At 38.2% G+C, this 23,892-nt stretch overlaps 1 protein-coding gene across 3 annotated transcripts in view; it reads right to left on the bottom strand.

Moving 5' to 3' along the window:
* Positions 1 to 1,214: 1,214 nt before the first annotated feature.
* ABCC4 (ATP binding cassette subfamily C member 4) overlaps positions 1,215 to 23,892 on the bottom strand; it is a 141,679-nt gene continuing 119,001 nt past the window's right edge. Inside the window, exons 30-31 of one of the 3 annotated variants that reach the window (XM_040055754.2) lie at positions 10,438 to 10,572; positions 1,215 to 5,598 (exon numbers count right to left, since the gene is read on the bottom strand). In XM_040055754.2, the coding sequence (XP_039911688.1) occupies positions 5,491 to 5,598; positions 10,438 to 10,572 (243 nt within the window). In that variant the 3' untranslated portion in view covers positions 1,215 to 5,490. Of the gene's footprint in view, positions 5,599 to 10,437; positions 10,573 to 22,659; positions 22,728 to 23,892 lie in introns of those variants that run through there. The other 2 variants (XM_040055756.2, XM_040055755.2) reach the window with 2 other exon arrangements.

Here is a 23,892-nt window from a genome sequence, read left to right on the forward strand (position 1 = left end):
TCAAGGTTATTGTACTTTCAGCATGTGCTGGATCCGTGGCTAAGATCCATAGGGGATTTTGTATCTCAAAACAGATGAAGCTATTGATTCCAGGCCAGTTTGGGAGTTAAGTGGTGCCAAGGTGCAGACAGCGGAAACCTGATTTCATACATCAGAGTATGGCTCTGATTTTCTGTACATTAATATTGCTCCAAATTTATGAACCAGCTTTAAACACCGAGTTTATGAAATTCACGTTTGTTTTGTGAGCAGATTTCTAAAATGCATCTTTGCTTTGCTACTTATCAGCAGCTCTCTTCCAGGCAAGGGAACAAACCTCCCTCTTCCATTTTGAAAAGAGAACTGCTGCATTAACATGGGAGCACATGCATTTGGCAAGTGCCTGCTCTGGGAGGATATAGCTCCAGGTGGATATTGCACATCCCACAGGCGACTTGTGCTGTCACAACCCAAGCCAAATTCACTTAGAGGCAACTAAGACAGCTGCACGGTGGTTGTGAGGTAGACTTTTGGTAGAAATATGAGAAATTCTTATCATATATTCCATGGTAGAAAAGGAGAGATGACAATTCATATCGTACCAGGTCATGCAACTTGCTGCACTGGGGATTATTGACAAATGCACAATTCATCCTGTAGTAAAAATCCTGCATCAAAATAGCAGAGTGAAGTACTTGAGACAGTTGCAAGACATAGGGAGGAATTTTGCATGGTTTTCAGAAAAAAGCAGTTTTCAAGTGTCTCGCTAAATTAAGCAACAAACTCATCAGACAGAAGCACAGGACTGAGAGGTTAATACCAGATTTTGGAGTTATGCTGCTAACCCAACTCACTTCTGTCCACTGACCTTTCACACTGCCCAGTGAGTTTGCCAGCTGCTTCGGGCAGAGACCATACCCCATTCCGCACTGGTGCGACTTTAGTGGTTCTTCCATCACAATTTTTTAGCAATACTTTTTAGCAATTAAAGCAAAAATCTTGATAATGTGATCTGAGAGATCTCAGACTGGAGAAAACTGGTAAAACCAAGCCAGATGTATTACTGTGTTTTGTACCTCCAAGTGGATTTTCAGCTCTTGGGGCTACTGATGCCACGGAGACGTGTTTGGAGATGTCAGACATGTCCTGACTTAGCTCAGCCCGTAACTTCTGCCTTCAGCCACACATTTGCAATGACAACACACTTAAGACAGGTTTCTGAGAAATGCCTTTTATTGTATGACAGCAGTTGTCACGTGAACGTCCACAAAGAAATCATTCCATAGCAATACCAAAATCAAATTATTAAACAAATGGAAGAACCAAACCAAAACAAAACCAGAGTTAAAATGATGAAAAAAGCAGTGAGCTGTTACACAATGTAAAACACACACAGAAAGCCACATCTTCTGCAAAACTGTCACGCTCATCACCAGGAAAGAACTGATTTCAACTCTTTCTTTCCCCCTTAAAAAAAAAAAAAGAAAAAAAGAAAAAAAAGGCAAAATTTTGAAGTGAAGTGAGACGTTTCAAAGGGTCAGTGTTTAACAAAAAAAAAAAAAAAAAAAAAAAAAAAAAAAAAAAAAAAGCAGCAGCATTTCTTCTGATTCTTTTTGCAATCTTATTTCACACATGTATTGAGAAGGCTAAAAGAAACCATCAACATTACTTAAGCAACCAGGGTTACTGAGGCTGGTCAGGAAGTCCTCCCTCTTCCCAAGGGCAGTACAAACGGTATCACAGAACATTATGCCCATCTGGCAAATGGTGCAGTTCACAAAAGAGAATTTTTGTCCTTAAAACAAGCGAACAAATAAAACATAGCCTATTCCTGGTGAACTGTGGCTTTGGAAACGCCAATATGCTCTGTTGGCTCACATTGGTCTTTTGAGAAGGGGTGGAGCAAAGACATGCCAAAACAAATGTGTGAAAAACAGTTCTCAAGATCAGAAGTAGAGGCTGTTCCTAGATTTTTACACCTAAGAAACAACAGTTCTGTAACTGATGATTTTCAGTATTACTGTATAAAATTATATTTATTAGAAATAGGACTCTGGAATACTTTAAGGCACCACATGGCAAAGAAATATTTTAAAGGCTGAGTAACTCAGGAGACTGAGTTCTTTTTCCAAGATCCCCAGTAAGGTATGCAACTTAGAGTGACCTGCTTTGCTATTTCCAAATAAAGCAGAACATTTTTTCAAAATGGAAGTTTAAACTACTTAAATTTTTCTTTATAAGAAAACATAAAAAACCTAGTTGGAAAGATAATTCATTTAACAGGCCAAGACTTTCAGGACATGAAGGCCTTTTTCTTTCCATGATTGGAGTTCTGCCGTTCAGGTACACTGCACCTTTTTTACCCAACTAAAATGAAATGGTCTTAATCAGTCGGTCTTAATAAACACCTGAACAAAACAGCTTTCAACAACACCAGCAAAACCAGTTTCCTGAAGAAAATATTTTTGTTGCTTTAAACCAAGAACATGAAATAATGCCAATAACAGACATGAATTGCTTGCTATCAGTTGTTCTACTCAGCAATTTATCGGTTTCAAGTGTGATTTTGTAAAAAATTTGTTTTGTCTTATATTGATATTTGATACCTACAGCAAGCAGTGTCCTGCCAAAACACGTGAAGAAGCAGAATCAGCATTTTCAGAGATACCTAACATTTTTGTGCACATTCAAAAAGCTACAGGATCAAATTAATTCTAGCTTATAGACTGATAGCTAGATCTCTCAGGGTCTCATACCAGTGAGTCTGCAGCAGCCAGCGTTTTGGAGTTGTGCTCTGAAATATAACTTCCCATAGATTCATTTCAGAGCTGAAATGAACTAAAACTGTAATTATACCCTTGGTTTGCGCGCGCAGATATCCTTGGGTCTGATAAAAAAATATAAACTCGAGGTATGTATGGCCAGGAGAACTTACTATTCTCTTAGAGTATTCAAAAGTCTCTGTATTATATGTCACACTTCCTCTTCTATAAGAACTAACTGTTTAGAAATAATAAGAATTCCATATTGCAGAACACGGACTGAATATATTCACACTGCTCCAAAAAAGAAGATAAACAAAGGAGGTCAAACTCCCAACCTGATGAAGTGCACTGCCTTACTGGTCAGCTCACCTTAGCTGTGTTTTGCACCAGTCCAACCAGGTCTTTCCATGGCAAAGCTTGAGCAGAGTTTGGACATGGATCCATGGATCCTTGCCAAAAAGGCATTATCTAACGTGACTTTACACATTTAAACTTTACATCTTTCACATACCTGTGCAATGCAACCACTCTCACTCAGCTGTAGAACAGCTCTATCCTTATTTCAGCCAACTTTAATGGAAAAGAAAATAGCCACAGAACACACAGGCTGGTAACTGTGTAAGCGGACACTGTGTAAGTGGACTGCAGCAGCTCAGAGAAGGGCCAAGCAATACAAAAAGTGGATGTGGCTGGTGTGTTCTGCCGTAAGCACTGCCTACACGAGCACATCTGTGCCACGTGCTGGCTGGCTGGTATTTTATCATCAGATGTAGCACAAGCCTCCTGCTGCACATCACCGTGTGAAGCTCAGTTCCATCGAGCTCAGCACTTGTTACAGTACGAGGTGCTACACACTGCAGGAGAATGTCAGGACTTGACAAAAAAAGGCTAGGGGCAAAAGCATCTCATTTTGTCACTCCCCCCTACTGAGTTCTAACCATGTAACAATGTTACCAGCAAGCACAGAGGCCTGATGTTTGCTCCACAAGCTCCAAATGCCCCGGTCCCTCAGAAAGCTGGCTGGTGGCAATGCAGACACAATCCCCTCTCTCCTGGGATCTCAGAGCAGGACAGCAAGCCCCAGTGCAGGGAGGATGCTGCAACAGGGCAATAAGGATTCTGCCTCTCACCACTGGGCTCATCCACTGAGCAGGAAAATGTCCAAGATGAGCGGCTGTGCTGAGGCAGAGGCTTTGGTCTCAATTTATTTCTCAGTAAGAAGTAATTTTGTATCTGACTAAATTATAATCTGGTAGAACTGCTTGAAATGAGAAACATTCGTGTTTGCCTTACTTTTAGACCAGTGGATGAGTATTGGGTAAATAACACTTGTTTGGCACTACAAAGGTAATAGCAAGCATCTTCAGTATTTTTAAAAAAGCACAATATTTTCCATGGCCTGAAGAAATCTGTAACCTTTTAGTTTCTCCTGTGCCCTTTAAACAGCAAGATGAATAGATGTATTTTCTACTGGACCTCAAAGAATAGCTCACTAAATTTGAAAAAATCTGAAGCAGCACCGCGCTTGCTCGATTTATTTTTTAAACATGGGAATAGTGCCTTTGTGTTAAAGTGCTTTGCTGAATCAGGACATAACTTATGAATATTGAACCCCTCTCTCACTGCATTCCTCTCTATCAGCAACAGCCATTCAAAACTACAGCTTGTATTTTCTTACTTATTCTGGCAGGATGGTAACTTCAAACAGCTGAAGTTCAACAGAACCCCTGATGCAAATTTTAAACATATTAAAGTTACATATTTTTAACATATATCTAATGAATTTGTTGTGTACCCTGCAGTTACAGCTTTGGCTTGAAGGCACAAATATTAAGGCACAATAAATGCAAATAATGTATACATTTCAATGTGTTGTGTTGAAGATAACTTTGTACTACACAGTATTTAGGTATAACGACACGTCATTCAAACATTTCCTCAAGTTATTTTAATACCTTTTTTTCTTTGATAACCTGGGTAAAAAGAGGAATGTATGTTAAATTATTTAAATATTTCTTCAGTGCAAATGCGGTAGCTTTCTCCTGAAATACAGAAGATTGAGATTGATTTTTCAGCATTTGGATTTTAGCAAAATAAAACTAATATTTACATTCATCTTGAACAGTATTATTTGAACTGTCCATTAAAAAAAAAAAAAAGAAAAAAAAGCGCATATAGTACTTTTCTATCAAAAAGAAAAAGTGGGTTTGGCTTCTTCAAGTTTTTTTCCTACCAGCCTGAATAGGTACTTGTGACAGGTAGAAAAACAGTTGCTCTAGAGAAGTAAGTTGCACACTACCAAATCTGCTGTTCAGACAGAGCTGTGATGCTAAATTGACATGGAAAAAATTTTGGTTTTGCTTGCTCTCAAACATTTCTAAAAGAAAAAAAAAGGACACATTCCAATTATTTTACTAAGCTCCAAATATGCACACTAGACTTGTTAGGTGTCCTGCACCTGTTTAAATAAAAGAGATCTTTACCACATAACTTTCAAATAAAACCTCAATCTGTCTAATTTCCTTAGCAATACAAACATAATTAGTTGGAAAGAAAAACATATTGCACTGAAATGAAAGAAACAGGGACAGTAAAAATTTTCTTCTCAGTATTAAATATGAAGGATGTCCAGTGCAAAGAATCGCCCTCCTCCCTTTCCTCTCCCACTGACACTTGCAAACATTGTTGCTGAGTTTAGATGATCTCAGGTTTACATTCTACAGAGAACAGTTAAGGCAATGAGGAATCACAGTGCAGTTTCAGTTATGCATAATCCTGAGGAAGGATCCAAGGAGGAGTCTGTGGCAAGCTGACCATTCTGAACAACTTCTGGGTAATTCTTACTGAAGTATACCTAGGAAAAATATTAGATTCTGTGAGTAATTACACACCAAAGCCCATTTAGCTTCAAACAATATTTCTGGAGATAAATATAGTAGAGATGAATACATATCCTTAAGGAATCCCAACGGGAACTTCAGGTAAGGGGCATTCAGTAAATGTTTGTCACTGAAAAATTAGTAAAATTACTGTATGAACTTACATTCAAACAAAATGTGAGAAGAATCCCACACAACCTGTCGATCCCCTCAAATTCTGTTAATTCAGATGAATAGATATGTTTTATCACTTTACATTAAACTGATAAGTAAAATCATTTTACTAGCTCAAAACATGGAGATAAATTAAAAACAGGATGACAAAGCAGCTGTGAAATCTTGCGTCTGCACAAGGGTTTCTCATTTTCACACATAAGATGAACACAATGGATTTGGATGTTAAAATCAGGTTGTAATCCCTATATTTTACAAACTATGATTGACAACCATTGAAACTTCGAAGTATATGTATGAAATATCCCAGCCTTTAATTTGTGCTGCAGAGCAGTTATAGGGCCTATAGAAATGTGATCTCTGGATAGTGAACCACAATAATGAAAGAAGAAGCAAAAGCTTTAACAATGACTCAACCAAGCAACTTCTCTAAAACGTAAGATGATACCAAATAATAGGACAGTTCTTCGCCAAGCCTTTGAGTTCCTGAATTCTACCAATTTCTAGCTCAACTAGAAGAGATACAGGTTTCCTGATAAATGTATAATCAGAACATAAAGGAAATGAAATGCTGTCAAGTTTCACTGTTCCACAATCATCAGTTTTTAGCAGCTGTATCATATCTCTGTTCCTTGACAGATGCGCATAACAAAATGAAATAATGTCAAGACTTGTGTGCTCTTATCTAAAAATGTGTTGGGTGAAAAAGGACTTCAAATGCAATTTTTTTTCAAAGAAGAATGTGAAAAGTTTTGTTTGAGTCTTTAAAAACAGAAAATATACTATCTTTCTGAAGCTGACACATGTCACGAGTTAGGTCTCATAGTCAGACTACTATGAGTACAGCTTATGAAACATTTCTGCAATTTATATTTAAGAGTGCTGTCAACAAAGTTCAGTTTGTTTGATAATAATGTCCTTTTCATATACATGAATACACGTATAAGACACATGGGATAAAAAAGAAATAGTCACTCTACAAAAATGTTCCTGTAAGTACCACTGTCATCTTTTGTGCACTCACTAATCAGGGTATATGCATTTTTACAAGTTTCAAAGAATATTAAAGTCTGATTTGAATCAACAGAAGAATTGGGAGTCCTGTTAAGAGGCATTCCTCAGTAACCAGTCACAATCGGATGCAATAGAGGAAAGTTAATGAAGCTGCTGACTGCACACAGGCTGCAGACGGCGGCCTCAGTATTCCCATCCTGTTCTTGGTTTAAAACATTAAACTTTGGCATACTTTTAATGCAGCTTTTGAATGTGATTTTTTTTTTTTTTTAATGGAAAGCTAACAGAAAACCTTGGCACATTCCTAGAAATGTAATGAAATGGCAGCTGCTTTTCAACTGTCTCATTGCAATTCTTCCCCTGAGCCCAATCCCTCAAGATATTAAATGCCCAAGTCTTTAGACAAGTTTCTTCCACTGCCAACAGACCCGCAACCTTTTTAAAAGTAATCACTAAGGTGAGATAACACCTAGTATTTTAATATTTACACATCTGTCATAGCTTTAAAGTAAAATAAAACAACCCTTATTTTTCCCTCAAAGTACTCAAACATGACTGACAGAAACCCATCCCTATCCTGATGCCACCAAAGCCTGCAGAACCAAAGCCCCTCTCAACACTGCCAAGAGCAGGGAGAACACACCAACTTCTGTTTATCTGAATAATTGAGCACTTCTATTTTTTTTTTTTTCTTTTTTTCACTGCTTGATGACTATTTCCCTCTTTCCCATAGGATTTTCTCCTAGCACCTGCTTTAAACTGAGCAAAGATAAAAACAGTCTCATGATGTCAAGCATAACTTAGTTGCTCTCAGATCATGGGCTGTTTAATACATACTTGGCAGTCGCCAATTTCAGTTGTGCCTGTGTTGTTTTCTTTGACATTTGCACATAAAAAGGGGAAACTGAGTGACCAAGTGAGACATCAATAGCAGCTGGATCAATTTGGAAGCCTGAGCTAAGGTTCCAGCAATAGCTCAGTCTTGCAACGCTTCACTAAGAGGCCCATGAGATTTTTTTTTTTAATGATGTTTCTTAAATATGTCCAAGTTAGTCTTCCCAATTTAAGATGTGTAGTACCTCTTAATTTGCACTTAAAGGAGATATGGAGAATCAATACTTTTCCAGAAAATGCATTTAAAGTTTCAGCTTACTTAAAGAAGATCTTGGTACAAGTTTGTGTTGTATAGGTCCAAACTGAAACAAATCAAGATTCAGGTCCAAAATGCAATAAATCAAATAATCATTGCCAAAGCATAGCCCCATTCCAAACCATTTTACTTAGCAACCCGCTGCAATGCTTTTTGAAAAGTATGCATGTATGTCATATTACCATTTCTTTTTATGTGCAGCATGCTGTTTTCCTAAAACAGAAAGAAAGCTGTTCTTCATAAAAACAGTTCTTAGTAACCACAGTAGGAATGTGGGAAACCAACAGCAATACATGCAACAGACTCAGTAGTGTAAAAAGAAAAGCCATTGGAATCAGCTCTTCTGACTAAGCTACTTCTCTGAAAGTATGCATGAAGCACAAGGGACAGTAATAACAAAACTCCTGACTTGTCCAAGTCCTTCAAACAGAAAGAACTGTAACTCTGCTTCTGGGTAGCTGCTGACTGGAGATACAGTCTCTTGATTCCCATATTTTTGGTCCGAGTGTGGATAAGCACCGTGCTTTGCATTCTTGGCAGATGCTGAAGCTTGTATCTGCCTTCTAGCCTGGGAGTTAGCAAACTTTTTCATCAAACCACATTTCAGCAGAGACTGGTTCCTGGATCTCTTCCCTTCCTGTACAAAATCACGTAACATTGATGTGGTAACTGCAGATGACTATATGGGCAAGTAACATCAGGCAATTATTTTTATACATTTTGAATCATCTTTGAATGCAATTGTGCAACTGGGGAGGACTCCAGGGATGGAAGGAATGACAGCATGACACAGCTAAATTTCTACAGATGACAGCTGGACAGCCTTACCTCATGCCTTTCCAAGGAGCAAGCCTTAGGAAGCTGGCCTTCACTATACAGACAAACAATGGTCACATGAATTTGAAGCTACCCTTTTAAATATCATTTATATAACCTCCAGATTGTCATGCACATACCACAGAAAACATGGCTAACCCATTCCCTTGTAATAAGAAAATAAATGAAGCTACACTGCAGCAGTGGAAGAGGACAGCAGAACTCGTAACACAGCGTAGTTCAAGGCGGAACTCTTTCCTCAGTTCTGCAATTTGTGCCACCCAAGAATTTATAGTGTAAGCTCTTAGCTACAGTGCTTTACTTGAAAAACTCTTTAAAAAATAAAATCTGAGAATATGAACAGACACAGAAATCTCTTCTCTAATCTTCAGAAAGTCCAGTAAAATAGCATCCAGACATGAGCACACAGCCTTCATGACAGCACAACTTTTAAATTTTTTCCAACTTGCTGGAAATACATCTATTCCTTCACTGGAAAACAGTCAAGCACCTGTCATTTTGTCTCCTGTCTCTGCATGTTGTTCCCTATCTATTGGTCTTTTGTTTCCCCAGGTAACAGTTTAGCCTTTGTGTTCCTCTAGCTCTGCTCCACACATCCAGCAATGCGAGGAAAGGAAAGCATAAAGGCTAAAGAGCTTTGCCTCTTGCCTGTGAAAGCCTCTTTTAGGTTGTTACCTGCTTAATACCAGTGCCTTACTCGCATGCTGAAAGAGAGCACAGTTACATGAGTTCCAAGCAAGCTGCTGCCAAACTGAGCACTGCCAGTCTCAGCCGAAGCAATGCTGAAACTTTGTTGGCACTCAGAGAATTAAAATCTTCCTCTGGACATCCTGTGGGGTAAATTATCAAGAAAAAAAAAAGCAAGCCAAAGCTAGTCAAAGAGATCCTTAATCACAGGTCATTCCTTTTTATCTTCTTATCTCTGCTTCAGCTTTCCATCTGAGAAGTGGATATGATATAGCCTCACCTCACAGGCATATTATGAAAATGAATCCATTGATGTCTCTTAAACACTTTCATTGCCAGAGGAATGCCCACAATTACATTAATAATTCTGTACTCTGAGTAGGACTTGAATAGTTCACAGTAAATCAGGCACGGAACCTTGCAGGGAACAAGGAGGTGACAAAGCATTCACCAGCTGTTTCTTAGCTGAGCCCTGCTCATCTTTGGTGCAGAACACAGAGCCAGGGTACAAGAACAAAGTAAGGGAATGCACAACAGAACAAATGTGATCAAACCCTCAGGGACCACAGCATGGTCACAAGCACTGAGCTCCAAAGAAAATCTGATGTACCCTTTAAAAAATATAGACATTGCAGATAAAAGTTTGATTCTGCAGCCCTAATGGGTTTTTTACAGCAAGTTAAGATCAATGCCCAGCACAAGTGAATATGTCTATAATATTTACACTTACTGTTTTGTGTACACACAAAAGGATGCAAGAAATCCAGTCTTTCAACTCGGGGTATATAAATACATGTATCATTTGGAAGTCTGTGTATATCCCACTGAAAATTATGGCTTTGCCTTGCAAAACTGACAGATCCTTTAGTGGAAGGCTTACTGCAACACTGAATATGCTAACTTGAGATAGACAAACTGCACAGGCAAACTTCGTTATCTCTTCTAAAATTACCCGTTTTGCTGTTTCAATCAGAGCAGCCGCTTCAGTCTTGCCCACTTGTTGCACCATTTTGTAAAACAAGCTGTCTTGCTCTTGCAGCAAAATGTAAGGCTCACCATATTCTTTCAGTCTTCCCGCATCTAAAACCTGTTAAATCAGCAGAAACCAATGTATTAACATAAGAAAATTAAAAACTAAATGTTAGAGACTAGAAACCAAAGGTAGGCGACTACAGGCAAGGGGGAAATGTATGCATTCTTAGCACTAAGATGAATTTTGTACCCTGAAAATGAATTCTGTCCTCTTCAAACTAGTATTGCACTTCCCCAGTTTACAGACCTGTTGTACAATTTTAGAGTGCCCTACAGCCATTCCACCTATAGGAATCTAACATGAAGTTATGCAGAATATGGAAATACAATGTTTGTGCAGCCAACAAAGCAGATTATAAGATTCATTGTGTAAGAAGGAAACAAAGAGGTCCAAAATGGGCTCTGAAGTAAACAGCTGTGGGTAAAAACCATGCAATAACCACCAAGATGGTTCAGGGAGAATAAGAAGGTCTTTTGAATTAGAGGTGAAGATGTAATTAAAGAAAATGAGGGCGTTGCTGAAAAGATAAACAATTTCTTGCATCAGGTTTTGCCAACTATGTATTTAAAAGATATTTAAACCTGACCCTATTCTTGCCACATAAAGAAAAGATCGGATGCCACCATGGAGACATGTACCCAAAAAGAGAGGAAGGGAGAAAGAAAGAATGACAGAGAAATTAAATAAGTATTAAATCAATAACCCACAGAGAATACACACTGTCAAAAATATAGTAAAAATTTAAGAATAAGCTGATTGAACCTCTAAGAAACTGTTCTCAGACTAGTGACTTAAATTAAGGACTGCATGACAGCAAACATTGAACTTATATTTTTAAAAGTCTTTACAGGAATAATTCAAGGAAATTTTAGACTAGTATATATATTTTTATATAAGACACCAAATTAATTGAAGCAGTCATTAAAATGAAAGAAGATACATAGATCACAGGAAGAATGAGTTCTCCACAGTTTTAGCTATCACAAATCTGATACAATTTTTAATGCACCAGAGGAAAACTAAAGGAAAAACGGTTTTTATGGATTTCCAGAAAGATATCTGGTGTAACTAAATAACCATGCTACAAAGAACAAAGCTTTTCAAAAACCTGGACAGAAAACAAGAGATTTGAATTAAACAGTGCAGCTTTCTTTGTAGAAATCTGAACAGGTAGGAACTGGTGGGAACTATATTGTTCTGGTGTAGGTGGTAGCTACTTATGTTAGTCATCAGAAAAAGGAGGTGTCAGAGAAGTGACAAACCTGCAAATGGCACAAAAATGTGTAGGTAAGTCTAGACCAGAAGTTCAGATACACCTAACTAACCTAAGAGAACGAGAAACACAATGGCAGGGAAAAGCCAATATTGACAAATGCAACGCACTCAAATACTTAACTGGCTTATAAATTAATGGTATTGACTCAAGAAAGAGATTTGGGGTTTAGCCTACAAGTTCAGTACTTTACGCCATGAGTAGAAGTAATGGAGTTTAAAAAAAAGGAAAAGAATTTATGTGAGAAAACAAGTCAAAAAATATTTTTGTTCTTATATAAATAAAAAACTGAATACACAGGCGTGCTATTGACAAAGATATTGCCACAACAAAAGGACTTCAAGGAAGGACTCATAACTCAAGCCATAATTGTGGTCTACATACTTGTGAGAAAAAAAGAAAGATCTAAAAAACTGGAGCTGTTGATTTCAGGAAAGAAATTAATAAAAGGTACTGTGAGGACAACTTCCAAAGAAACAAAAATAGTGTGCAAACTTCTGTTTGAAAGAAGAATCTCCAACAAGCTTGGAGATAAATTCAGATTCCTGTGAGGAAACTTTCAAACGTGTCCTTTGCCTGTGCAGCTCCATAAAACCAAACACCCTGATGGCCAAGGGCCTGGCAGATCTCCAAGCAGCCTGGACCCCAGTAAATGACAAAACCCACAAGGAGGAGGCACAGCTGAGCTGATCCCTTTACTTGCACCGGTGTGAAAATACCGCGCTGCCAAGATCACTGTCAACCAGAGACACAGCACCAGGGAAAAGGGACCCGCTCCTTCTTCCCTTCCGGTTCAATTAAGTACATGGCATTTGAATGGAAAATAACTCAGACAACAAACAGCAGCATAATTACATCTAATTTTACGAACTGTATGCACAGAAACCTACAATGGGATATTTGCTATTTTCAAAAGCTCCTAACTTAGAGAACCCAGCCTATACTACAAATTTCCTTTGCAAGTGAATTCCAGAATCATTTGAAATTGCAGCTGAAGAAAGTGCTCATAGAGAAATCTTAAATATTAGTAATATTACACAGCACAACATACAGTCATTTAACAGACGCAGTATTTCACCTGCAGAAGTATACTTGCACACATGCTGACTTTTCAGTGTAGTTAGTCCTATCCCATTAACTCTGAATATTTAATGATTAATTATAACATTATATATAATATAAAATATAATATTTATAATATATTATATAGATATATTTTTATCACAATCTTTTTTAAGCCACTGTATGTCACATGTAAGGACAGCTTCCTTAAAAATGAAATAAATTATCATATACAATTCAACACTTAAATCAGGTTGCCACAGCATAGAACATCTCTATTGCCTTTAAGTAAAGCTTTTTTCAGCATAGCACTAGACTATGCAAGCACTCTTTAAGAAAGGAAACAAAAAGCATCTTCATTAAATGTGTCTCTTACTAGTAAAGAACTGTAATAGACAAGTAGAGGGTTTAAAAAAATCATATTACTGCAGTATTGCAATTTCAACATTCATTTTGCAAATATCTGAAACAACCATAAACATAGACAATCTTTCCCCTCCAGAAAACCTGGGAAAAGGAAAAAAATTATTCTTCCTTGGCACGTTTTAAATAGTCAAGTCCAGCAGATGGACAGATAGAGTGAGCAATTTCTGTCCGGAGAAACTCCATCCACATTTTAAACAAATCATTAAGCTATTCATAACCTTTCTTTGGGAATAAAACCTAAACTAGTGTTATAAAGATAGACAGAACAGCCACAGGAAAAACAAGCTGTGTTACTTAAAAACAAAATCTGAAATGAAAAATGAAGAACAAAACTGAACAGACAATAAAATTTCTACAAATCAGGAGTACTACAAAAACCCTGTCCACCAAGGAAAACCACTTTCCACTAACTGCTGTCATCTGTGAGACAATGGAGAAAATTTAAGCTGGTTTACTTGGTAGTTATACATTTATATATCTATATATTTATTAAAAAGCGCTTAGACAAAGAGATAGGTACTCTTCTTTGAAGAACTGTGTGCTGATAAGATTTACATAAATAAATAGGTACTTTGGCTAAGGCTTTGCATACTCTTACTCACTGACTCCAAGCCAAATTAAAATCATTAGGACTTCAAAAAGCCAGCTAATCATTCAGGAAAGGTGGAATCTGGTGTTTACCAGCCACATATTTTCCGATCAACTTGCAACGCTTATCACTGCACAATACAAGAGAATCGAACCCAGATGCGTTCCAAGGCAGTTGTACCAGTGGAACTTGATACAGAAGAGCCAGAGAAGCTTGTAGCTGGCAAAATCAGATCGGCAGAGAGATTGTGGAGGACACACACAGGAGCACTTGACTCTGAATCAGACGAATTTCATCACAGACTTCAGTGCAGATACTGAGAGAGAGGGGCTTTGTGCAAATCACTGCACTTTTCAGCTCCTCGCTCTGACTCTTTGTAAAATACACTAAATAAAGACTTGATCATGCTGTGGGAGCTAACTGCCTGTGAAATACCTAGCCAGCCCAGAGTGAAATAAAAATAAACACAAAAGAATTCTATAAACCCAAAGTGGTCATATGTAAACCAGGGCCAGATTCTCCACCTTCTTGCACTGGCAGCTTCTTTTACCTTGCCTGCACTGTTCTTGCCTTTCTAGCACTACCTTCATGACTTCAACAGGATTTTCTCATATGAAAGAGTAATTCCAACACGACAAAACTTACAAAATTGGCTGCTGGCAAGCATACAAAAGAAAACATGCAGGAAAATGGCTGTACAATAGAATTTGCTCACCTCTCCGAGTATGGTGAAAACATCTTTACTTATAGCTATCCAAATTAGCATTACTCAAGCAGCAATACAGAGACATGTTGAGTTCAAACACGGCTGAAATGATGTATTATTCTTGAGTAAAATCCTCACATGCCATCTAATTCTATTCCACCTAATGTTTCATCCTGGTTGAACAGTCTGGGGCAGTGACTGCTCATCTGAGTTGTGATCTGTCCAGAAGGTTAAGACCCATATAGGTAGAAGACAACTTGGTTTTGAACAGCACTTTGTTTGATATTTGGGGCACAGAATAACACAGAAAGGGGATAATTAAAATATGACAGGGAAGGACTGAGAAACAGAAAAGGAGTATTTGACCTTGACCTGCAGCATCAAACCTGAGAAGATTATTAGCCATTTAAATGTGTTTATGTTAACTCTAACTAGCATAGGAGTATTTGCCTATGCCACAAAAATGTTGCTGAACTAAATTTGGGTAAGATTTGAGCACTACATTTTGCTTCAGCTGTAACCTAACAGGGTATATATCCCCACTTTGCCTGGGTCCCTCCCTAAACCACCAAGCTTTGCAGTATTTCTATCCCATACTTTCATAATTTAATGTACTAACCAAGACAAAAAAGCAGGGGAAGGAAGATAAGAAGTACAACATAAAATGGTGAAAAAGGAGTCAGGAAATCCATTTCACCATGAAAAGAAAAAATAAAATAACAAACGAGGATACTACATCACGGTAGTTGAGTTTCCATCAGAAACCTAGGTAGCAGAGCCAGGAGAACACCTCTTCTCCTTGATGATTCCTCAAATAATTCATATTGTTCTGTTGCACAGGAATTTGTAGAAGCCAACACTCACTTCATAAGTGAATTTTACAATCTTCTTTGTGGATTAATATATGTAAAAGAAGTGTCATTAGCCACAGAAAGAGAAAGAACAAGGGCCTTTTAAAACGCTGTAACAAACACCATATACTTACAGCTATCCATAGACACAAAAAACAAAGTTCTAAATCCTGTGTTTTCTAACTTTCAGCAACAAAAGCAGACAAACCAAGAGAACAATAGTTATAAAACATTCTGAGAAAAAAAACAATCCAAGGTTGGAAGTGTTCAGCAACAGAGGAGGGGGGCATGGGAATTTATTTCAATTATTATTGAGGAATGACTAGTATTCTTATTCACGTTCATATTCACCATTAAGCCAGAGGGGAAATGGGACATTTAAAGGGTTGATCATAAATGTTTTTATTTCCTATTCAAAAGGAAAATAATTCAAGGAAATTATCTCCTTGGGAATACATCTGATTTAATTTAGACTTGGAGAAGACATCACCAAACAACAAAATCATTATTAAAGTTCAAAACTCTGCTAGGAGTACAACTTTGAACAATGTTTTCCTCAGAGAGCATACATCAAGATGATCTTCAATAAAGTCCTGGGAAGAAGAGAATATTCAGGAGATGCTTCTGGTTACATCATATTATAAGAAATATATTCACCCAAGACAATACATAGTTTTGTGGGAAAGAGTCAACAGCCTGTACTCCAGTTGGCATTAAGTTCAGATGCAAGCATATTCTGTCTCTTCTGTCTCATCATGGTTTGTCAAAACAGATCAGAAACATGCACATACTTCTCTGAAGAAGCATTTATAAATATCAACCTATCCAAACATGTTTGTGTTCATTGAAGCACATTGAGAACGCTGCAAATATAACTGAGAAACCATTTAAAAGGGTTTCTTTTCTTTTCTTTTGAAAGTTTCCTCTCTTTTTTTTTTTAATTTTTTGGTGGTGGAGCTTTGGTTGGTTATTTTTTGGTTATTCTGTTTTGATTTTTCTTAAGCCTTCAGGTTTATTCAAAGCATTTCCCATGCTCCTTCAGGGTTCCTATACAAATTATACTACCAGTGACTCCAGACAAATTTGGTGTCAAATAATGTATATTTCATGCATCATGTACATGAACAGAGCAGAGAAGACTTGGGAATTTACCTTCTTATAATCTGAATTATTATTTTCAGATTTTCCAAATAACTCACCTCAGCAGAGTTTAACTTTGCTGTAACAATGCCAGACTTGCCACTAGTCATTGGGATTTGACATGTAGCCCTTATCCCCTGCTTCACAGAAAAGGCAACTTTAGACATCTTGTTCTGTAATCAGAAATAGTGGATTTCTTTAAACTGAAATTATTCTTCAGCTGTAACTTAGGGGAAATTGAGCATGCAGCACTGGTAAATTGGTTCATGCAGGTTTTCTTTTAAGATTCTTGCAGAGATTAAAAAAAATCTTCCTTCTCTTCCTCCAACTGGTGGCATGCCACTGTAAGCTGGACGGAATGTTGTGGGGAAAAAATACCAATGCCATATGTAATAATGAGACTTATTCTACTGATAATCACTCGATATGAACTCCTTCTGTGTCTTGTTGAAGAAGTCTGTTAACCACACACTGCAAACCTCTCTTGTATTGCAGAGTTTCCTCACCTCCAAACATCTGATATCCCAGTGTAAGTTCAACCTTGCTTCAGAAGGGTATGAAGGGGCCTCGTGCCAGTGCTTACCAGCAGCTGACAAAAACACGTACGTGCTGACAAAACTCTCCCTTGGTCAATCACTAATGACTGCTTCCATCACTGTAAAAGCCACATTTCTCAACTGGCATTGCAGAATGACTCAAATGTGGCCCTGAAGTGATATGAGATGTACTTCAGTTTACAAAAATCCCACTCTTTAATAAGGCTTTTGAGGGTCTTAGAAAGGTAGATAAGCTACAAGGATATTATACTTTGCAAGAGGTTAAGGAATATTGTTGCAGATGACTGAGCATGTCTCCTGGTTTTATCAGCTTCTGATGACAACGAACTTGTGGCTCAGCTGCCATGCAGAGTTTCACCTTATCAGAAACTCTGCTCAGGGCATCAGCCACCAGCATGACTTGTGCTAATTTGCTTTTAAACAGTAATACAGTATTTCTGAGCAAGCAAAAATCATTCTCTAAAGATGTGCTAGTATTTCTAGTACAGTCTAGAAATACCACTGTCTTTAAAGAAACATGGTATGACCACCCTGTTCTTACACTGATGAAACACATTCACACACAAACGCCTGACAGAAGGAGAGATCAAAGTTCATCAAACACTGGCTTCACTTCCTGCAGAAATTTAAATTCAAGTTCTTTTTCTGAATGCTTCCAGCTGAAGTACTGCCTCAATAATTAGTTGTTTTATTTAGGCAAAAGAAGAATCTTGTTGGGCAGCCATCTTGAGATGGGAGCAGCTTTTAAGAACTAAAGATGCCAATGTTTTAGAGAAGTGTGGCTTAAAACCGGCAAAGAGAATCAAGAACTCTAGTGTATTTTCAAGCTCTTTGGGATTTTTACTTCATTTTAGAGGCAAACAGGCCAGGTGTGACATTTACAACTGTCACAGACACTCAGTTTCAGCTGACAAGACTTGCTCTGATACAAGACCATGACACATAGCTCAGTATCTTACACAAAACCTGGCCTAAACAGCAATATAGAATCTTCTCTTAATGATAAAGACGCATATATTACTCATTTTTGAAAACAATGTCTTCACTGCTGATGTTTGTGGAATTCAATAATTTCCAAGAAGGAAAATGGAAGGATCTTGTTTTCTTTTCTGGTTTGGTAAACATCAACTCAGTTTCAGAAGATCTGGAAGAGTGGAAACTGCCTTGGTTCAGAATCAAAACAAAACTGACCATTTCTGAAAAATCATTTGCTAAATGCTCAGCTCTTGCAGAAACTCTGGAAGTCTTGAGTTAACAAAAGGAAGGCAAAAGCTAATGGTTTCCAGGCCCTCTGCTCTCCATACAGGTCGCTTTCCATGAGTATCCTTCATATTCTTGTCTTCATATTTTCTTACTCAAGAGACTTTGGTCCCAGAACTCAGTGGGAACCTTTCTTAGGTTGAATAAAAACAAGAACGAATTTAGTTCTATTATTTCTTAGTCCATATTTTTAAGATAGAGGCTTAGTCAAAAAAAGGAGCTTTATTTGTTCCTTTTGAATAATGGCAGCAGGTGCACCAGTATGAATGTAGCAATTTTACTGCAGATTACTGGATTTCTGACCCACAAGGTACTTTAAGGTTTTTATGAAGAATTAGATGCTTAGCTGCAAAAATTCAGCATCCATTCCAGCTACTATAATCCATCAAGCTCCTTTTACATTCTTTAACAGAACAGACTTGAACAGCACAAGCATAATAGCCAATAATATTTCACCACACTAGTTACTGGGCTAATAAAAGGTCAAATCCCCTTCCACCTTTCTGTTACAGAACAACAACAACAACAACAAATTATACCCATCCAGTTGTCCTGCTTTAGAATTTTCAAGGAAGTCATAATTAATTCTTATTTTCATAAATTTTCATATTCTATCATCCCAGGCTGCTGGAATATTTATGGTCTCATCAACTGACCTCTCTTAGACATACCAAGCACTTGAGGGCCAGTGTCTGACAGCAGGCAGCTCTTCCCCAAGGAAACACTTGGACATGGATGCACTGAAGACCAGAGAGTCAATACCAATGGTGGGACACAGCTTTCATAAAGAACTGCTCTATAACCAGGACTGCATGTTTTGTGTCTTGTGACTTAATATAATACCCCCTAAACAGAATGTCAAGATTTGCTGTAAAACACATTCATTTTCCAGCAGTCATATTTAAATAAGCAGAAAAGAAAGACACCTAAAGAGAAGTCAACGCACCATAGCTTTTCTGACTTTAACTCAGTATTGCTAACTTAAGTGTACCACCACTACTCTCCTGCATTCTCCACATCCCCATCTGAAGCTGGGCACTGCAGTGAAAGCTCACATGAAGGTATCAGAAGGACAAATGGGGCTTCAAGATGGGGCTTCTGCTACAAGAGCTCTGCCTCTCACTGGGCTGCAGATTCAGAATCCCTTACATTATCCTCTGATGACTCTTGCACTTCTGGCAATGCGATTCTTCAAAAGGAAGGGCTTAACCCGACTGCCCCAGGTACGACGTCTTTCTGGGAATGGGGAGCATTGCATCCAGACCTCTTCAGACAGAGCATAGATTTCTGTGCTTCCTGGAAGAACGCTGTCATCCCCATGGCAAGGAAGTGCAGTAGGGCCATCACCACCATGTTCACTTAGATGTCTATCACCACTGTCTCATCTCCATCTGGAGGGATGAAGGATACTAATGTGCAATACTGGGTCAGATATCGGAACTCCAGAGAGAGACAAGCGCTCAGACCTTGTCTGCTGCGTAGCATTTTCCATCTAGCTGTAGGTGACGCCCTTTCCACCACACACCATACTGCCCAGATCTCTCTCTCTTTGATTCCGAGATGTTTATACTTACCCTTGGTGGACTGACTGCTCTGCTGAAGTTGAACATCTACAGTGCAGGAAACACAGTTCCTGATTTATGAGGCCCAGATGTTCCACCATGGCAAACACAACATCAGAAAAATGAGAATAACCGAATAAACCAAGGGAGGCGTACCGGAAAGACGTGGGAAGTAGGGAGGCTTATCGGAAAGACGTGGGAAGTCATTTTCTATTGACCAAAAAAAACAACTCAGGTCTGGCTGTGAAGTGCATTGTATTGTTACTCTGAATATTAGTCATTTCAGAATGTAACCACAACAGGTTTTCCCATAAATAAATCAAATCTCTTCCCATGATTCTCTCATCAAAAACTTCCTATTTGAATGACAGTTTTTAATTACTAGATCAAGTTCTGCTTGCATGAAGAGTTTCCATTTCAAAGAAGTATTGCTCTGATATGAAAACTCTCTGGAGAAACATCCTTGTCATTGAAAAATGCACAAGTTTTGACTCTGTGGCTTTCCTCTGGAGAGGCCATGGCATAGTATATACAGCAAACAACTCCATCAGGTCCTTACCAGATGCATATACTTTATTTGCTACTGAATCACTGTGTCCCTGGGTGAGCCTCAATTTCTGTTTCTGTTTCCCCCTTTGTAAAAACAGAGTTTCTAAAAAGCATTTATTTCTCAGCTTGGAGAAGGAAGCAGAGAAGAGGGGAAGAAATGGATGACAGGGATTTTGTAAGATCTCCTGTAAGTCTTGGGAGTGGTGATCATTGGCTGCCACAAGCTACAGTTTACATAAAAGGCCTTTGTCCTCTATGGTGAGGACAGGACAGGACAGGGAAGCAGCTGTTGAGGTGGTGGGGAAGCTACAGGGAATGAAAGACCAGCGAAGCAAGCCTGAGCAGAGCTTCTGCCAGGATCTGCCATGACAGAAGAGGTAACTGCAGCTTTCATCCTACCCTCCCCTTCTGCCAGGCAGCAGAGTGCCTACCTGAGAACTAAAACGGGTACTGCTAGCACCTGATGGGAAGAGTTACAATTCGGCTTCTCAAAGGAATGAGAAAGTGTCCCATTAGATGCTGGAGCAGCACAGAGGGAAGAAAAAAAAAAAAAGGAGCTCGAAAACCACTGGATTATAATTTTATGGTAGTATTATTTGATGGGCTGACTTAACAAGTCTTTCCAACTTTGGTTCCAAAGATTGTATGGATACTTCCCTATCTCACCCAGGTGTTTGAAGTTTAATTAATTAATGTTTATAAAGAGCGTTACAATTTCCAGATGAAAGGTCCTATGCAAGTGCAATGTAGCATTACTCATTGAGGTGATTGGGTTAGAGAGTATCACGTTACACAATACAGCTCTTCCCTCAATGATTTTAAGCGTTTGAAGTTCTGATAAAATGTGTTTATCGCTAAGACAGATATAATGGAAATACTCTTAAGGCGTGACCTGGATTATGAAAGCAGAGGTATGGTTTTGGGAATGGAACAAACGAGAATTAAAACAACTCCTGAGGCCAGATTTGTCTACAGTTGTATAAAATATATTCTGTTCTTCCTTTTTTCCCTCCTTGAGTAGGCTTTTCTTCTCTTCTAAAATAGAACCGGTTATTACGATGGGTGTGAGCAGACATGCAACAGTTCACGTTCAGTTCCTATTTCCATACTCATCCAACTTGACATTTTCTCATGACTTTCTCAAAATTATTTTCTGTTCTAATTTTTTTTTTTTAATGTTTGGATTAACCCTTAAGGGGAACAGATTTTTTTTTTTTTTTTTTTGAAGGTTCTGCTTTAACCAGTAATTAAATGAAATTAAATCAGAAACTCACGGACAATATCAAGCTAGAGACTGCAGTCTTCTCAATTTTTGTGATATTGAAGTAAATAATTAATTTTTAATAGCCTTTATTAATTAATAGTTAGTTTTCTAGAGAAATATTTTTATTCCTGGTATATTTAACATGTTTTTCTTCCAAGATTCTGCTTTATTCCCACTAGGAGTTACATGCTCGAGTAAAGCAAGTAATTAAAGTGTAACAGAAACACACCTGCCATAACTCTGATCATTCTAAATATGAAATGATAATTCCAAATTGCCCCTAACCAGAATCAATAACTGAGTAAGGATGTCAAGAAAATAAGATTGTTACAAAGTTACATGTCAGTTTCTGCCTTTCTTTTATCAGGCTTCTAACCCTCTTCTCTCCCTCAGTTTACAGAAATTTATAAGATCAAAATGGAGCAATGCAAAAAGATGAAAAAGAAAAACTTTTAAAAGATTTTAAAATTACTACAGACTGCAGACTCAAAGACACATCTTCTTGCAAATCTCTTTCTTAATACTCTAAAGAGGCCAAAAGCATTAAAGACTATTAGACAATTAGGAAATTAGAAATCTTAATAGTGACTAAACTGAAACAACATAAGGGTAAGAATAATGTACAGACACTTAAAATGCAATAGAGTAGCTATGTAGTTGGCAATTTTCCCAAGTAGTTTGGGGAAAAGGGCAATTTTTATGATTTGCTCCAACAATTTTTAGGAAAAAAAGTAAATAAAACATTTAGATTTCATTGCAATTTCAAGACGTTAAAGGTAAAACTAGGAAAACATCTTTGTGGAGAGAGCATTCTGTGCCTAACATGTTAATAGTAGTTAATGAACCAAAACCCACAGAAATCCCTTTGGACAGCTAACACACATACACAGCTATTAATTAGGTCACAGTTGTTTCCTCACAAATCTTTTGTTCATTTCAGTTGTAGAAAACACCAACATATCCATTAGACCTGTGGGGAGGTACACACCAGAGAAGAAAATATTTATTTATTATACGTTAAATGCTTGCAATTACATGACTACTTATGGCAGTTCTGCTGGTTTCTCTCTTTGTAAGTAAACTGTAATCACCCAGCTCACAACCTATTCTACTCCTCAGAATAACACTCACCTCAGCAGATGGAACTGTTTAATTTTGTGTACTTCAAGCAACCACTGTAACTCAATCAAAGATTTTAAAATGTTTTGAGCATCCAGTAAAAAAAAAAAAAAAAAAAAAAGGAAAAAATTATGATCTTTCATTTCCATAAGACAAAAGTTAAGAGGCATTTTTTAAGGTTACCACCAAGAGATGAAAGTTAATTTCTGCTTGAAGCCCAGTTAAATCTGAGTTACATTTATGAACACAGTTTGCCCTTTATGCCAGTTATTTCATTAACCGGCTGCAAAGAAGATGTTTGCAATGGGCTCGTGCTCTTATTGCAGAAAATTCTAAAACTGCAGGCTGCACATCATGTCAAGGACACAAACCAGGTGGATTTCCTGAGAGCCCAGGGAACACCACTGCCTTTCTGAAAAAAATCAGCAAGTACTTCCTAATTTCTGTGCATGTGCAATGCACTGTGGAGCAGACAAGGTGGCAGATAGGGTACAACATTCCTCAGCTGGGAGCAAAGATGGCAGAGGCTGCTGCCTTGGTAGTGCTTCATCTTCACTATTTGAACCTTGCTTTGGAAAGCTGGCCATGTTCCTTACCTCACCAGTCTAGTCCTACTTCCCCCATCACTATCTTTGCCCCAGGGCAGCTGCTGTCTTCTTACCTCCATGTCTGCTGCTCCAGAACCTCCACCACTTCCTTCTCACAGATCCCACACCAACTATGGTCACTGCCTCCCTTGGCCCACCGAGACTGCATTAACACATCTGACTGAACCCTGCTGACTGCCCAGAACCTCATGAGTGGGACTTCACAGGTCCCAGTACTGGCAGAGCTTATTGCTCAGGTCTCCTGCTGCACCTCTCCTGCAGTGTATTTGTGCCTTCTGGCATGGAAAGCACAAGGCCAGAGAATGCAAGAATTCTTTCCAGGTTGTTACAGCTACAGTTTTATGAGCTGTGAGTTACAGTAGCTAGGATGATGAGGTTAACTTGGATAAGCCTAACACATGACTTACA

Source organism: Hirundo rustica, chromosome 2, assembly GCF_015227805.2.
Source record: "Hirundo rustica isolate bHirRus1 chromosome 2, bHirRus1.pri.v3, whole genome shotgun sequence".
NCBI classification, from domain to species: domain Eukaryota; kingdom Metazoa; phylum Chordata; class Aves; order Passeriformes; family Hirundinidae; genus Hirundo; species Hirundo rustica.